General features: G+C 36.1%; 1 protein-coding gene across 1 annotated transcript in view; it reads left to right on the top strand.

Moving 5' to 3' along the window:
* Positions 1 to 18,455, top strand: part of utrn (utrophin) — a 552,956-nt gene that overhangs the window by 95,285 nt on the left and 439,216 nt on the right. Inside the window, exons 4-5 of the mRNA XM_028797890.2 lie at positions 2,799 to 2,891; positions 15,994 to 16,071. Coding sequence (XP_028653723.1) covers positions 2,799 to 2,891; positions 15,994 to 16,071 — 171 coding nt within the window. The remainder of the gene's footprint in view (positions 1 to 2,798; positions 2,892 to 15,993; positions 16,072 to 18,455) is intronic.

The following is an 18,455-nucleotide window of genomic DNA, read 5'->3' as shown; positions in this document are numbered from 1 at the left end:
GTCAAAGTGATTGGGCAGCGTTTCATAATACAGATGGACAATGACCCAAAACATACAGCCAAAGCAACCCAGGAGTTTATTAAAGCAAAGAAGTGGAAAATTCTTGAATGGCCAAGTCAGTCACCTGATCTTAACCCAATTGAGCATGCATTTCACTTGTTGAAGACTAAACTTTGAACAGAAAGGCCCACAAACGAACAGCAACTGAAAGCCGCTGCAGTAAAGGCCTGGCAGAGCATTACAAAGGGGGAAACCCAGCATCTGGTGATGTCCATGAGTTCAAGACTTCAGGCTGTCATTGCCAGCAAAGGGTTTTCAACCAAGTATTAGAAATGAACAATTCTTTCCAGTTATTTCATTTGTCCAATTACTTTTGAGCCCCTGAAATGAAGGGATTGCGTTAAAAAAATGCTTTAGTTGCCTCACATTTTTATGCAATCGTTTTGTTCACCCCACTGAATTAAAGCTGAAAGTCTGCACTTCAACTGCATCTGAGTTGTTTCATTTAAAATTCATTGTGGTAATGTACATAACCAAAATTAGAAAAAGGTTGTCTCTGTCCAAATATTTATGGACCTAAGTGTATATTCAAAATATGCTGAATTATACAAAACCAGAAGAAAATGGGCAAAATTATTTCTTCTTTGTGCTAGAGCAAAAACATAATACACAATATCTAATTGTTTGAAATTGTATTATCTTTTTTCTGTACTTTCTAGCATATCAATTGTATTATTCCAAAGTACATCTGAAAATAAAAGCACATTTTTGGAAAATGTCTTGTATAATTCAGTATATACAGTAGACTCCCGCGAAGACGCGATTCAGGGTTCGAGGCCTCAGTCGTTCGCAGATTTTTCCTTAGAACCTAACTAATAATTGTTTGCAGAAACTGCAAATAAGCTTCGCATATTTTCGTGGCAATACTGCTGTGTAGAGACAACAGGAAGCAACCGTAGAGGAAAACGCAGCTTGGGATGGTGAAAGTAGCCAATAGAATTTGAAACTAACTCCCAGCAGTCCCTGCGGTGGCTCCGATTGGTCTTCTGTTGAGGGTGCAGGGGCTGTTGGGGTCAAAGGATGTCAGCGCAGCCTTTAAAAAGGGGGCCGGTGACCAAAAGAAAAAAAAAGTTTTTGTAATTTGTGTTTCAAGTTCTTGTCTCTCTGCCTGCCTTCTGGTGGGTTACCTGTACTTATTCGTTTTGTCCTGGATCGTTTCGTGGTTGTGGTCTGGATTGTCTGCCATCTGCCTGTGTACATGAGGACTGTAAGTGAATTCATTGCTATCTGCGAAGAAAGGAGCGCACCTGAACCCGTCTTCACCATTTCAGGAACTACCGGTAGGACTATCTTTACATTCCCATTCAACATTCGGATCTCTGGACTATCTATCTTCATCATTACATTTCATCTGTTGCTGTTTTTCATGGACTTTACTGTGTGTGTTTTGTTGGTGCTTTGTTGTATTTAATGTATAATCGCCATAAGGGGAACAGGGGTGGTATCGTTGTTTTCATTACATTCTTTATTTGCTGTTTGATTACCGGTTTGCTTTGTTTTTGTCTCAGTTTGTTAGTGCTTGCGGGTCGGGTCAAGGCTGAGTGCGTCCCTGGAATCTCCACCAGACCACTACAGCGTTATTCATTTCTCCTTGCTGGTGATTGACTGCTGCCCTGTGACGCATCTCCAGCTGAGTGTTCTCGTGTGTTCCGTTTTGTTCTTCTTAATCCTTAGTCATTTCCCAGTGCCATTTACCAGCACATAGGAGCCGAGTATATTCGGTGACATACATTAATTGAACGCTGCAACCGGCTATTGTCGGTTCCCAATGCAATTTACCAGCACGCCGGAGCTGATCAGTCAGTGCCATACATTCGTTGAGCAGCCAGCTCATGACCACTGGCGGCCCCTACAGCACTGCAGCCTCACTGACTCTGGGATTGAGCCGCTGCACTAGACTAGCCTGCCAGCATCAGCGTTTACCTCTGTGTGTTTGCGTGCAGCCAGTTCAAGTGAAGTTGGCTCGGTGATTTACTGAATTTCATCAATGGCGTCAGTTGCACCTTGTACATATTGTTCCAGTAATTTTTTAAATGTTTTTTTTTACTGTTCATTGGCAGTGTGTAAAATGATCAGTGTTACAGTAATTGTGATGCTCTTTGCATGAAAAAAAAAATCACTTTTTCTTTGTGAATTGTGACGTTTATTTAAAAAGTGCAGCAAAAAAATATTTGGCCTCCAGGGAGGCATTACTCCCCAAGTATATGGCAGTTTAAGGGTTAAAGCCCCCAAGATGCCGTCGAAACGCCCTGCACCTTCTAAGGCTTCTGGGAATAAAAACGCGCTTGCATGAATTATAGTACATATAGCGGTAACATCGTATTTTACATTCTAGCACTGCGGGTGACATATAAACTGTAGTGTATACGTGTTTACCTTTATGTTCGTTTTTTTTTTTTTTTTTTTTGGATAATTTATTAAGCTGAGGATGAAATGAAAGTGTTTTGGGAGCATATTTAGGGTTTAAACTATAAAAATAGGCATTTTTTTTTAACCACATCCATAATTCATGGTTTTTCACAATTCGCGGGTGCTGTAGGAACATAACTCCCACGAATTTCAAGGGTTTACTGTATTGTGCTTCTGAATTTACAAGCACAAAACAATTTTCTGTTTTTGGCTTCTGTTTTGGGGAAAAAAATTAGTAGGACAAACTCTGTTAGGACATGGTAAAAGGACAGGATCCTATTTATTCAAATATGTCACTTTTTTTTTTTTTTTTTTTTTTTTTTTTAAAGAGTGGAAAACCATCAGTCAAGGACATGTTTACAGACCTCAGGGATGGACGTAAGCTTTTGGATTTGCTTGAAGGCCTAACAGGAACCTCACTGGTAAGGTTATAGTTCAATATTACAGTTTCAACTTTAGTTCTTTTTAACAAAGTATTCTGGAATAGGTAGCATAATGATGTAGAAAGTATTTTTCTGCCCTCTAATAGTTTAATGTCCAGTTTTAAGTGTTGATTTTATTCGATGTTAAGAATTTGATGTGTTTTTGTTTTCATTGGTTTCCTAAATTATTCCAAAACACAAGAATTAGGGTTCTTGAAAAATTTTAATTGCCTTATGGTGATCATTGCCCTTCAAAAGAACCATTTCTGTTTTGTTTTCAAATGTTGATACAAATACAAGTATAAATACATAAACAAATACAACTGCATATTAAACGCACCATTTAGTAGCACTTTATTATGTACTTTTTATATAAAAACAGTTTGGTTTAAATCATTTTGGTGTAATTACAACCTAAAATTTATTAGCAATGCTTTCTTGAATTAGTGTCTTAGTAATGATATTTACCCTTTAATGGTGTCACTATACAGGATTTTTTGTATTTGATACCAACACCAGTGAAATTTTATGATACCATGGTAGAAACAGAAATTCCACACAATGCTTTTTATTAAAGTTTACCCCCATTATTGAAGTGAACAATATTGTGCCTTTATCTGTAATAGAAAATAAAATATTTAAATACTAACAGAAACGGTAGCTGTAAAATTTGGTAATAACTATCAAGTGGTTTCCCAAATATCACTTTTCTAAATTAATATTGGCATTCGTAAATATCAAAATATAATGCAAGGCTTGAATTTCAATGTGTGATAGATTGAGGGTGTCCACCGACCCCCCCCCCATATATCAAATATGGATTTAGAATCTTGGGGGGATTTCAGCACCGGGTCTCTAAAGAATGGTATATCACGAACTACCTGATTTATCTTAGCATGTGTACATTTTAAATTTATTTTGACATTTTCTGTGCAGTAACTATAAACTACTGCATAGAAATTCATACTAAATATTTAAATTCAAGTATTATTATATCTGTACTGCTGTATTCATGAATTGTAAGACATTTCTAAATAAACCAGCTCTTTTTTTTAACAATGTTTTTAAAGTCTGATTGGTTAGTGTACCACTCTTTAGTTTGTAACATTTGCTATTATAACATTTTATATTGTTACTAAATAGTAGAATGTAACGGATAAGTCAAATTTCACATGTCAGAAACTCATGGTGCATTAATTTTCCAAGTCTGTCCCTCCTTTTTTTGTCCCAACTGTAAAGCTTCTTCTGTGAAATCAAACTTCTCAGTTTTACATGAATCTTTTATTTCAGAACTCCTGTTAAGAAGCCATTGTTTTCATGTTTTCAAGGTTTCTTATGTGACATATTGCCATTTCTTATGCCCGTATACAAATCCAGAATTAGAAAATTACTTTGGCTGTCATTACCTGTGTTTAAAGTAACTTTTCAAATGATTTAGGAGCATTTTGGTGTCATACTTGAAACTCTAGAAAAACACATAGGTGAGAATGAGTCCTTTTACTGCTTCTGCAAATCCCATGCCAGATGGCATATGACATATGCATTGCATGGTTCACTGCAAACTTTACAGCTAAGGTCTACATTCATCAATTAGATTCCAACCTGTCTTAGGTGGGTAGCACAGCTAGTATTTTAATAATTTGCTTGTGTACGACTTTATTACCTAATAGGGAAAATGTTTCTGTATTACCAGTCTCTTATGTGTTTAACAGAGCAGTTTTCCCAGGGGACTCCTAGGATTAGGGCAGGGTTCTCAAACTCCGGTCCTGGAGGGCCACAGTGGCTGCAGGTTTTCATTCTAACCCTTTTCTTAATTAATGACTTGTTTTTTTTTAACTTCTTTTCAATTCATTTTATTTGACTTATTTTTTTAAGATTTGTGTCCCGGAATTTCTTCATTGTTCCTCTGAATTGCTTTATTTATTTCCTTAAATGGCACCCAAACAGAAATGAAATAAGAAGTGAATGAGCCAACAGAAGACCAAGTAAGTCAGGGCCTCAAACTCCAACCAATTTAACTCCAACCAGTTGCTTAATTAGGCGCTAATTCTTGTTGTTAATTAAACCCATTCTTTAATTCCATGGCTTGTTGCTGCTCTCATTGTGAAATAGTATACATTTCTGAAATTGTTGATTTTCTGTTTTCTAAAAACACTGTTAAAATGTTTTGTGGACCTGAGCAAATCGGCATTCCTGAGATCTTCATCTTTCCTTATTTTCAGATACTGCATGATTGACACAGTTTGCTGGTCATGTTTTGGCTCATTTTGTATCTTACTATTGTTTGGCAGCTAATTAAGGAAAAAGAAACAATTAAGAGGTCCGAGTCTTCAAGAGCAAGTCAGTTCCAATTAATTGAAATGAAGTTAATTAGCTGGTAGTTATAGTTTTGGAGGTGAGCTGTGAGGGATGGGGGAACAGTAAGGAAAACGAGAGCAACAAAGTCTGTTTCATTTTATTACTTTCATGTAGGGCTGATTGATTTTTATTTTCAATTAAATTTTTTAATTAGAGACATGTATTCCATTATATATTCCGTTAGAAAATGTGATTATGTTAAGAGCAGTGTATGTCTTGTCTAGGACCAGTGGAAGAATATGGAAGAGCATGTACACACATGCACCCATACTCACACACCCAAAGAAAGTTTTAAGTGATGACAGCTGACATCTTGTTTGCCATACAAGAGCGCGCACTGCATAATGAAGAGAAAGAAGCAAATGCATACACCCCTAGATCTGTAAAGATTGAAGTGGACAGAGACATTAAGCCACCCCTTTCCCAATGTGTCTATCTCTGCAGCTTGTTTCCTTCATTTAAAAAAAATATATTTAGTTTCCATACAGTTTTTTTTTTTTTAATATTTGGACAAGCATCACTGATTTTAGGGTTTGGCATTTGAAGCGTCTTGTTAGTTAAAAACTATTTTTAAAAAGGCAAAACCTTCCTTTTTATCCAGGAACATGAATTGTGAAATGCAGAAACTCAAAACACTTGGATCAATTGGTAAATTTCAAATTTGAAATGTTAGGGGTCTCAATCGTGAATTTGAATGAAACAATATGGCATCACGTATTGGCACAATAAATTCAAATAGTTTTTTTGAAGGAGACCCATTTAAATTCCTTTGATCTAAGTACAGTTGTACCAGAGCAAAAAAAAAAAAAAAAAACACAGTTTTAAACAAACGGCATGCTGTGATCCAGAAAGCCAAAAATGCAAGTTGCCTCTTATATAATGTGCTGTATAGCTGTTCAGTTCATGAATAAGCTTTATTAATGTTGGATATATTGGAGGCATTTGGTTCCATTAAAAACATTTAAACAGTCCGGGGCAGGAAACATGTCTACAGTATTCATAACGTAGAGGTGGTTTATTCTATATGAGAAATAGGGTACTATTTTTTCACAGCTGTGTTTTGGAAACATGAATGAGGATGGAAAAAACACAAGTATGCACATATCCCAATGATACTGCTTTATTTACAGAGGCATATATAACTTAGGATGGGAGTTGATCAGTGCTGATCTGTGCTGAATACTGTGTTAAATGTTGACCTAAATCAAGAGAACCTTTCTTTAAAGTTACCACATGCTAAAAATGCAGTAAATGGCGTGGGGGCTGGGCTCTACTCTGTTTAGCAACTATTATTTTTTCACTTTAACCTGCCAGCTAAAGAAACTTTTAATAAGTGCCAGCATTCCCAGCAAAGCCCAATTTTCTGTATTTAAATAACACTGTCACATCAAAAACTCCAAATGAACATACAGAAGTTTACATTGTGTGGTTTCCTTTCAGTGGACTGGTGATATGTCTAAGGCTGGTTCTTACTTGGGGGGGGGGGGGGGGGGAATAAGTGCTTTGAACTATATACAGTGATCCCTCGCTATATCGCGCTTCGCCTTTCGCGGCTTCACTCCATCGCGGATTTTATATGTAAGCATATTTAAATATATATCGCGGATTTTTCACTGCTTCGCGGGTTTCTGCGGACAATGGGTCTTTTAATTTCTGGTACATGCTTCCTCAGTTGGTTTGCCCAGTTGATTTCATACAAGGGACGCTATTGGCAGATGGCTGAGAAGCTACCCAACTTACTTTCTCTCTCTCTCTCTCTCTCTTGCGCTGACGTAGGGGGTGTGAGCAGGGGGGCTGTGTGCAGCTGCTTCCTGAAGGACATGCTGCACGGTGCTTCGCATACTTAAAAGCTCAAAGGGCACGTATTGATTTTTGACTTTGTTTTTCTGTGGCTCTCTCTCTCTCTTCCTGCTCCTGACAGAGGGGGTGTGAGCTGCCGCCTTCAACAGCTTTGTACCGGCGGTGCTTCGCATACTTAAAAGCCAAAAAGCCCTATTGATTTTTTTTTGACTGCTTGCTTTGTTCTCTGTCTCCTGACGTGCACTCCTTTGAAAAGGAAGATATGTTTGCATTCTTTTAATTGTGAGACAGAACTGTCATCTCTGTCTTGTCATGGAGCACAGTTTAAACTTTTGAAAAAGAGACAAATGTTTGTTTGCAGTGTTTGAATAACGTTCCTGTCTCTCTACAACCTTCTGTGTTTCTGCGCAAATCTGTGACCCAAGCATGACATTCTAAAAATAACCATATAAACATATGGTTTCTACTTCGCGGATTTTCCTATTTCGCGGGTGGCTCTGGAACGCAACCCCTGCGATGGAGGAGGGATTACTGTATAATATATGCTCTTCAAAAATCTACATGTAAGTGCACAAAGTATTAGAAAATTTTTATTTGCATTTTTCTGCATATTCTGGAGTTTCGAAGCACAGGAAATCTATGCCTTTATTTTTACATTTTTCTTTGAAATTTTAATGTTGATTTTCATCTTGGCTTTCTTTATTTACATTGCGCCATTTGCAAGTCATGTTACGCATATGACATAAAGAGTATTATTCAGTAATTAATGGTGCAATTTGCATTAAACATTATCCCTCAGTAGACTAAACAACCACAAGTGAAGCTTTAGTGTTATTTAGCTTAGTTCATAAATAGGCCCTAGTGATAGGATTTTATTAATGATTTTGACTTTTGTTTTATCTTTGACTTTTGAGTTTTCGTCTTGTCCCTTTGTCCTTTGTAACCCAGGTTTAGTTTTTATTTCAAAGTTTTGACCCTTGCTTGCCTGACCATGTCTTTTTTTTTTTTTTTTTTTTTTTTTTTTTTGTTTTGTTATCATCTTCCAGTATTTGTTCAGTGCTCACAATAGTCTTTGGGCTCTTTAACGTGTTCTCAACAGTGCATATATATATATAATATATAATATTTGCAACCCATGAAGTGTACTTGTCCAACAACCACCACTGATTGTCTTAGTGATGTGCTTGGCATATTAAGTTGAAAGCACAAGTGATACACTGTAAAAAAAAAAAAAAGGTTTAATTTACAGTACAGGCAAGCTGTAAAAAAGCTTTTAAGAAAGCTATGGCACATTGTCTGGTGGAGAAATAAAGTTTGCTTTTGTGATGTATGGTATGGTGTGCCAGCTTAACGAATACAACCCACCATAAATCTGCTTCTATAACCTTAAAAACCTTCAGCACATAGTAGTGCTGGGCGGTATACCGGTTCATACCGAAAACCGTTTTTTATTTTTTTTATGATATGGATTTTTCTTATACCGCAACACCGGTTTAAATTGCCTAAACGACGTTCGGAACGTGACGCAGCGGGAAACTGTTTAAGTGGGGACCTTTTTCACTGCTACACTGCTAAACACAGATTTGTTGCACTAGGGCTCTTTTTCACTGCTACACCACCAAATAGTGGGCGGTAGCATAGGTATGCCGCGCGGTGAAAATGGACAGAGAGCATTCCGAAACTGAACTAAAAGTAAAGTTGAACATGTGATGGACAGAAGAACTTTTGCCGAAAAAAAGAGTCACATCCGTCGCCTGGAGATACTTTAGTTTTAAAAGGTCAGATGTGTAAATACTGTTTCTATACTACTGGATAATACTGCAAGCCAAGTTGTACTTGTTTTTGTACTTGCTAGTGTATGTTTTGCTTGTATTCATTCTGCGATGTGCTATCGACTCGTTCAGAGATGGGCGCAACTCTGAATGGATGGCATAATTAAACATGTATAACGAAGATATTTTTAAAGTTCTGAACACTCGTCAGCTAAGTTAATAACTAGTTTTAATTTCACGAAGACGTTTATCTGTGCGGTGATTGCTGCAGGCGCCTGCTCTTAGTGCAGAGGAAGTCAGTTTAAAAAGCGTAGTAATTAACGACTGGGTCGGGGAACACTTAACCCAAAGTATTTGATGTGCTGCATTAACTTGTGACGGGGTTTGAGAAAATCTAGTAAATTAAACATTGATTTTAGGATGAAGTTTAGTTTACAACATTCTACTTTAATTATAAAATAAACTATGAGAATAAAGTGGAAATGTCGACTTTAATCTTGACATAGTCAACATGTCGAATTTATTCTCGACATATAGTTTGTTTTTTTCTTCCGTGTCCATATTTTTTTTTCTTCACAGTGGCCCTAATGCACTTCCATAGGGCTATACCACAAACAGCATTATAAATGCAAGTTGCAGTTTTTATTATTTATGTATATAGCTTAGCTTGAAGCAAGGTCCATATTAATGCAGTTTGCCTAAATGATGGTACAGTTGGTAAGATGTCATCACCAAGTTGCACTTGTTTTATTTTATTTTAATTTGGTGAATACTGTGTAATGCACCTGGGCTTGAAGCCTTGAAATAATGGTGCAACTATCAGTAATACTACTATTATTTATTTTATTGTTATTATTTATTAGTTTAAATATTATGCAGTTTAATGATGGTAAAATTGTTTTAAAAGTCACTTTAATGTGTCAGTGGACAGAGATTGTTAACGTGTAGTTGGTTTACAAAAAATATTTAAAATTTATTCCTTTTCTAAGACGTGTTCAGTGCAATCCAACTTTTGACAAACACCTCTGGATATTTTACTAAGTCTAAATGCCTCTTTGGATGGTTGAAAATATGTTGTCAAAATCATAGTTTAAGCTTTTGCAAAATTAGTTCAATTAAAGGTTCTATATTTTGACTGCATCTGTCATGCAATGTGATTCCTTCTCTTTAGTGCCACCCCCTTGAAAACTGTCACTTTATGGAGCCATGCAAACCTGGATTAATACTTGTGTGCACATTAAAATGTCTTTTTGTACGATGTACAATTCTCATAACAGTCTAATAGGTTATTCTTAGCCAGTCTACTGCAGTAATTGCAGTGGAAAATGTGGTTAACATCCACTCATGCATGGGGAAAAAAATAACGTCTAATACCGTGAAACCGGCAGAATTTAGAAAAATACCGTGATATAGAATTTTGGTCATACCACCCACCTCTAGCACATAGGGAAAAATAAGTGTGCTGGTTTTTTTTTTTTTTTTTCCCCTACTGTTCAAAGGTATGCGGTTCACCATCAACAATATGGTAAAAGGGGGTGTTTCCTTATGCAAATATTGTAACTTCAGTGTTACTGACACAGAGCTTTACCATTTTTACATTTTACAGTTGTTCACCTTTGCTATTTAACTGTTTTACGCTGTAAAATTAACATTTTTTTCAGTGTAACTGTGATGTATTAGTAAACGGTATGTAGCATAATTTGAAGGTTGAAAAATGTTCATTTTACAGAACTTGGCTGTAAAAAATAATGTATTGTTTAAGATATACAGGTAACTTTCAGTAGAACATAAGGTAACTTTACTTTTTTCAGAAAAGGTATTTTACTTTCACCATTTACAGTATTTTTACCGTAAAATGTACTGACACTTTTTACAGTGTAGCTGACAGTCACACAGGCACTTTGTTTTGCTCTTCTTAAGAACTGTTACACTACACAGTTTTTCCAGTGATTTTCATTCTCAGACTTTTATATAATTGGAGAGAGCCTGGGCCAATTATGGCGTGCTCCCTTGGTCACCCATCATATGATTCAATCAAACTGGTCAGTTACTTGCACAAACTAAATCAAGCAGGTTTGACTCTTAAGTAATGGGGCAGTCTCTTTTTGTGTTTACAAATAGTTCTATTGTGAATGATTATTAAATAAAAAAATGTTTAATATTGAGCTCTGGAACATTTTGGGGGTTAAAACGAAAATAGCCCTGTGTTAGTGAAAACACTTTGTTAGAATAACAGAGTCAAAGCCATCAATCCCCACAGAGAATTATGGAGAAAGTAGGAAGGAGAGGAAGTTCTGCATTTTAAGAAAAGGATTGCTGGGCATGATAAGCATAGACATCTATAGAAAACTGTAAATGCCTGGGTGAAAACAGGATTTAATTTAACTTATTTTGCGTTAGTAAAAAGTTTCTTCCCTTTGATGTTTGGTAGGGGTTAGCCCAACCTTGTTTTATAGGGATAGTTACTGATTATGATTGTTCAGCTTCATGTTTATATTGCACTTATCGACCAAATACTTGGAGGCCTTTGAGATGACCTTGTGCTAATTGTTTTTAAGTAATTGAATATTTTGTGCAGTTATAACATTGTGTTAAATTTTAAGATTGATTGTAGTGGTTTTATGAAATAAAACAATGTATACAATTTGCTTCCTCCGAAGTATATATAGGAAATTTGTGATTCATATACAGTAAGTTATGCAAATATGTGGCATATACACTAATGGCAGGGGTAATAATTGGGCCTGCAATTACACCCAGCCATCTGGAACTGTGAGGCATCATCACTAACTGCTATCCATCACGGTCTTTTTATTTTTGTAAATACATTATTTACAGACTTATTCATTATATAATGAACATATTTTTCATGGTTAACATTGTAATGAAGAGTGGTTTAGAACATTAAACTACAGCAAAAATATAGAACATGTCTTGCAAAAGCTCAGTGCGAGTTACATACAACTTAGATAATGTACCATACTTCTTGCAGAACTCTATCAATAACAAAATAGTGCAGCACTGAACAAGTATGGAAAGTCAGGCCTCACATGCACACAGTGCTGGCAATTCCTTCAGTGCGTCTTCGTTATGTTTATCTATTTTACAGTACATTATTGTGCAATCCATTATGCATCTTTTATTTTTTTATTTTTATCATTATCAACATATAAATGTTAGGTAACAGAAGGCACCCTATGTGCATTTTTATTTATTTCATTTTCAGTTATTTTATCAATTATTTTTCTTTCATTCAGCGAAAACTACAGTATTCACATAGTAAAGGAAACTTAATAAAACTTGCAGAAGCCAGCCATTTCAGGATAGATATCTCAAAAACAAGGTATTTTAACAGTGAGAAACTTCAAGATAATATAAGCAGAGTGCAAACAAACTTGTATTTACTTCATTGAATGTGAATGTGAACTGCAAAAAATACAAGCTAACATAACCTTTTTCATTTCAAGTGTGAACATGCAAAACGCTGTATAAGGCATATATTTGCAGCATACGACAGTGACAAAGTACAAGTTTCTACTTAGTTTGTTGTCTGCTACATTCTTAAAGCATGTGTGGGGCTCATGCTAGGACTGACCAATAAGAAATGTTAGTCATGTTGTAATTGAATAATTTACTTTTTTTTTTTTTTTTTTGGTAAATTTTGAAATGTCTTTTTCCTTTGGATTATTAAATCTTTATGTATTTTTGGCTTTAACTTAGTAGCTGTATAAGATGTTAACTTAAATGTTTATCTTATCACAGTTCAAATCACAATTCCAATATGTAATTGCAGTGTGATTTTTTTTTTTTCTCATTTCCCATCAGTGCTCTTGCACTTCAGCTTTCTTTCCATTAATTTTCTCCCACTGTCACACAAAATTTCAAATATTTCAGAACCATGATGACAAATAAATGTAAATAGTCTAAGTTTTGCAATATACTAAAACATATTCATGATGAATATTATATGGTCATTTCTTCATTTTACATTTTCTGTGAGAATGAATATTGTCAAAGTCAACATCCTTACAAACATTTCAGTACCTAGAGTGCTTCTTGAAAGAACAAACACAATTCTCTTGTCTGTTTAAAATACAGTGATGCCATGAAATAAAAAAAAAATATATTAAAAGGTCTCAAGTGCTTAGGCACTACCTAACCTAGTACTAATATGGGTATTGTAAGAAGGGAACCTGAAATTAATCAGATTGTACCAGCCTGGTTAGCTTTGCAAAATAACTCTTCCATATTGTTATCTTTGCTTTGGGCACTGATTTATGTAAACTATTGTCCACTTCGTAAGAAGAAAATCAAGAGTGTAAGATGTTACTATAAATTGCACATTTCCATGATGATAGTCTTTTTCTTCATCTGTGACTTATGAAATTTTCTGTATGTGGGAGATTCTTGGCATTGGAACCATTAGAGATGCCTATAATGATAATGTCTGCATACTTTTAACATTTGAAACTGTAATTTAATATGTCAGTGATATATTTCTTTTTTATATGCAAGTCAAAGATTTTGATAACAGATGCTTGTCAGTCTTCCCAAATTTTAAGCAAGTCTTGCAGTACTGAAGTTTTATATGTATAGCATTTGTATGCTCTGTTACTCTCTTCCAAAATATCTTTCTTAGATAACATGAGGCAGTTTTGGCAAAGAGAGCAGAATTTCAGATAAATAATGGAAATCGAATAGAATACAAAATGTGGTAATAACGTGATTAAACTAAAACTGAGCATGCTTTTGTCTCTACTTATGCTATCTAAAATGTACCCTTTCTTTCTCCCTAATTGTGAGTAATGAATTCAGGGCCCCGTTTTGTTTGGCCACATTTTGAGACTCGAACCATACTGTATATTAAAAAAAGAAAAAAAATTGTCTACCTGTCAGAAAATGTTGGAATTTATTTTTAAGATACAATGTACAGTTGCTAAAGTCTTCCTTACTTAAAATTATTTATTTATAGCCTTATTGCACTAATGTTAAACTTCGTTCAAGTTTTAGTTTAATTTTGTTTTTATTCAATGCTCATTACTGATAGCTTCTATAGCTTCTACTAAAATACATAGCATGTAAGTCATTAAATTCCCAGTTAAAATGAGACATAACCGTTATTATTTGCTGCCTTCTTGTTTGTGAGTTATTTGATTCTTTTGCTTAGTAAGTATATTTGCTGGCTCTTCAAGATTAGCAATTATGCAATATGTCTAGATTTCACATAGAGACTGATCACTGAGTAAACCCAAACACATTTTTAGTCTTTCAGTTAATATTTATATATCATTACATTTTGTATTCTATAATTTGTATTTTTATATCTTAATGTCCAATTTGCCTTTTTCTTTATGAACTCTTTTTCCTTTCTGTTGTAGTTGTCTTCCATACTATAATGATGATTATATGGTGGTTTGAATATGTCAAGTTATGTTAGAAAATGTTTTTTTTTTGTACCACTTGAGTTTTTTATTAGCTTTTTCAGTCAGCATTAAGTAAGCATTAAATAGAATATGCAAGCCTTATAACTGCTCTAAAAAATTAAAGGAGCACTTTGAAAACACATCAGATCTCAATGGGGAAAAAAATCATGCTGGATATCTATACTGATATGGACTGGATAATGTGTTAGGAACGAAAACATGCCACATCGTTTGATGGAACTGAAAATGATCAACCTACAGAGGGCTGAATTCAAAGACAGCCCAAAAATCAAAGGAAAAAAATGATGCGGCAGGCTAGTCCATTTTGCTGAAATTTCATTGCATCAACTCAAAATCATACTCAGTAGTTCATATGGCCCCCACGTGCTGACAACGTCGCGGCATGCTCCTAATGAGATGGTGGATGGTGTCCTGGGGAATCTCCTCCCAGATCTGGATCAGGACATAACTGAGCTCCTGGACTGTCTGAGGTGCAACCTGGTGGCATTGGATGGAGCGAAACATAATGTGCCAGATGTGTTCTTTTGGATTTAGGTCAGGCAGGTGTGGGGGTGAGTCAATGGTATCAATTCCTTCATCCTCCAGGAACTGCCTGCATACTCTTGCCACATGAGGCTGGGCATTGTCATGCACCAAGAGGAACCCAGAACCTACTGCACCAGCATAGGGTCCAAGGATTTCATCCTCATACCTAATGGCAGTCAATGTGTCGTTTTCTAGCCTGTAGAGGTCTGTGCGTCCTTCCATGGATATGCCTCCCCAGACCATCACATACCCACCACCAAACCGGTCATGCTGAATGATGTTACAGGCAGCATACCATTCTCCATGGCTTCTCCAGACCCTTTCACATCTGACACATGTGCTCAGGTTGAACCTGCTCTCATCTGTGAATCGGTGGACCAGCCAATTCTGGTATTCTATGGCAAATGCCAATCGAGCTCCACGGTGCCAGTCAGTGAGCACAAGGCCCACTAGAGGATGTCGGGCCCTTAGGCCACCTTCATAAAGTCTGTTTCTAATTGTTTGGTCAGAGACATTCACACCAGTGGCCTGCTGGAGGTCATTTTGTAGGGCTCTGGCAATGCTCATCCTGTTCCTTCTTGCCCAAAGGAGCAGATACTGGTCCTGCTGATGGATTAAGGACCTTCTATGGCCCTGTCCAGCTGTTCTAGAGTAACTGCCTGTCTCCAAGAATCTCCTCCATGCCCTTGAGACTGTGCTTGGAGACACAGCAAACCTTCTGGCAATGGCACGTATTGACTACCTGTTCAACCTCTGTAGGGTCCAGTATCGCCTCATGCTACCAGTAGTGACACTGACCGTAGCCAAATGCAAAACTAGTGAGAAAATAATCAGAAAAGATGAGGAGGGAAAAATGTCAGTGGCCTCCACCTGTTAAACCATTCCTGTTTTGGGGATCGTCTCATTGTTGCCCCTCTAGTGCAACTGTTGTTAATTTCATTAACACCAAAGCAGCTGAAACTGATTAACAACCCCGTCTACTACTTAACTGACGAGATCAATATGCCAGAAGTTTCATTGACTTGATGCTATACTCTGATTAACAAGTGTTCCTTTAATTTTTTTTGAGCAGTATATATTAATTTGAATCAATCTTATGTCACTCTGAGCCATATAGTATTGGCTTTTGTGAAGTACTAGCTTAATTTGATAAGGATGAATATTATGATTGTTAATTATTTGATAATGCTACTTTTTCAACAGACCAAAGAACGAGGATCTACAAGGGTACATGCCCTAAACAATATCAACAGAGTTCTTCAGGTGTTAAACCAGAACAATGTAAGCATCTCTTTTATAAGATTAATAAAAAGATATTATGGAAAATTGTGTTAAATAGCTACTGCTTATTGACTACAGGGTGTTTTGTAGTACATCCTTTATTTTAAGCCTTTAAAACAATAAGAGGATCTCTTTGCATCACTTTATTTCCATGTTTCCACAGTTTTTTATGGGTCATCTGGTTTTTGGTATTGACAGAAAAAAAAATTGGTATCAGGTGTAAAATGTAAAATGTTGTCAATGTGTGTTGTTTTTTAAGTTTATTATTTTAGCAATGATAAAACCATACTGTACTCTTGAATAAGATAATAAGCACAATTAATAATACAGTAATGTTTTATAGTCTTTTGTGATGCATTAAATCGTTCAGATCACTTACCATTTGAATTACAAGTTGAAATAAGAAGACTGTAAATAAATTCTGTAAGTTAATAATTTTTTTTAAGCTAGTGGCTTTCATGAGCAAGACAGGGTTGACATCACAAGAAAGATTTTTTGTTCGGGAGACAAAATAAAAAAATTCTCCATAGCTAAATCAGACCAGGTGTGACATTTATCTACTGTATGTTTTACACATTTATTGTTAACCAGATTTTAATTTGTTATTAAAAAAGAAAAAAAAATGACAGTGTTTGTCAGCTACTGTTGCAATCAGATATGTAGCATGCCTGCCTCTGGTGAGTTTCTTTGGTAATTTCTATTGTAATAATAGAAAATAATAATTTTTTTAAAATAAAAATTATAAATTTTTTTTATAACGTTAGTGCCGTTGTCTTCCTGTGTAATTATTGTACATTGCAAACTTAAAATACCAGTCAACAGTCAGAATTATGCAGTTTTTGTGGCATGTTGTATGCATGTATGACAAGAAAATGCAACATATGTGCTATAGCCAAATCACAATAAAACAGAATGAAATGCGTTTTTTTTTTTGTATAACTTATGATGAGTTGCTTCTTTTGTTCAGAAGATGGTAGAAAGAGAACAACAAAGGATATCCTGCTTAAATGAGAAAAACTAATTAGATTTTTTTTCTAGTTTCTTGTTTGTAGAAATTTATTGAAATCCATTGTATAATGAGGCGGATCTAATTTTAGAATTTTATGTCATACAGCATCATGTTTTATAGTAATTTTAAATGAACCTGGAATGTTTTGTCACCTTTTGAGTCATTATAATAATATTACTGAATATGTGTACTGAGTTGCAGAAATCTGTGAGAGAGCAAAACATCTGCATCCTGAGCTAAAATGCCTGCATACCATTCTCCCTTCTTTTTAGATGCTTTCCACAGTACCTGACTAGAGACGCTAATTATTTGTAATCAACTCCTTAACCCCCCCACCCTCCCCCATGGGGCGATGAAATTGTACATCATTGATGTTTTGAAATGACAGTGTAATGATGTGAACTTCTAAGATATCACACAGCCCTTGTTCCCCAATAGCAGTGTTTAGCACCTACCAAAAGTGATCCAAGGAAGGGCAATCACTGACCCGGCAACAAAGTCATGAGTGCCCAAAACTCATTGATGCATGTGGGACCGAAGGCTTGCCCATCTTGTTCAAACCCACAGAAGACCTAATGTTGCACATATTGCTGAACAGCTTAATGCCGGCCATGAGATAAAGGTGTCAGAACACACAGTGCATCACAGCTTGCTGACCCCTGTTCCCTGCTGAAAGCACCTAATGGACATGTGGGCGTCAGTCCTGGACTATGGATCAATGGAAGAAGGTGGTCTGGTATGATGAATCACATTTTCTTTTGTGGACAGCTGGGTTCATTAGCTTTGTTTACATCAGGAAGAGGTGACAGCAGGATTCACTATGGGAAGAAGGCAAGTTGGTGGAGTTAGTGTGATGCTCTGGGCAAAGTTCTGCTGAGAAACCTTGGGTCCTGACATTTGTGTGAATGTTTGACATGTACGACCTTGCTAAAGATTGTGGCAGACCATACACCCCTTCATGGCAATGGTATTACCTGATGGCAGTGTCCTCTTTCATCATGTAAATGTGCCCTGTCACACTGCAAAAATTGTTCAGGAATGCTTTGAGAAACATGACAAAGAGTTTAAAGTGTTGACCACCAAATTCCCCAGATTTCAATCCAATAAAGCATCTGTGGGATGTGTTGGAAAAACAAGTCCGAACTATGAAGGCCCCACCTCACCACTTACAGGATTGAAAGGGTGTTCTGTTAATAACTTCGTGCTAGATGTCACATGACACCTTCAGTGGTCAGTGCGTTGATGAGTCAGAGTTGTTTAGCTGGCATGAGGGGGATCTACACAGTATTAGGCAGGTTGTTTTAGAGAGAGAGAGAGAGAGATTATATAAATATAGAAAATGAACAATGCTTAACAACAAATCAAGTGAAGGGCA

This window comes from Erpetoichthys calabaricus, chromosome 3 (genome assembly GCF_900747795.2).
Source record: "Erpetoichthys calabaricus chromosome 3, fErpCal1.3, whole genome shotgun sequence".
Taxonomy (NCBI): Eukaryota; Metazoa; Chordata; class Cladistia; order Polypteriformes; family Polypteridae; genus Erpetoichthys; species Erpetoichthys calabaricus.
This window is presented reverse-complemented; position numbering and strand designations above follow the sequence as displayed.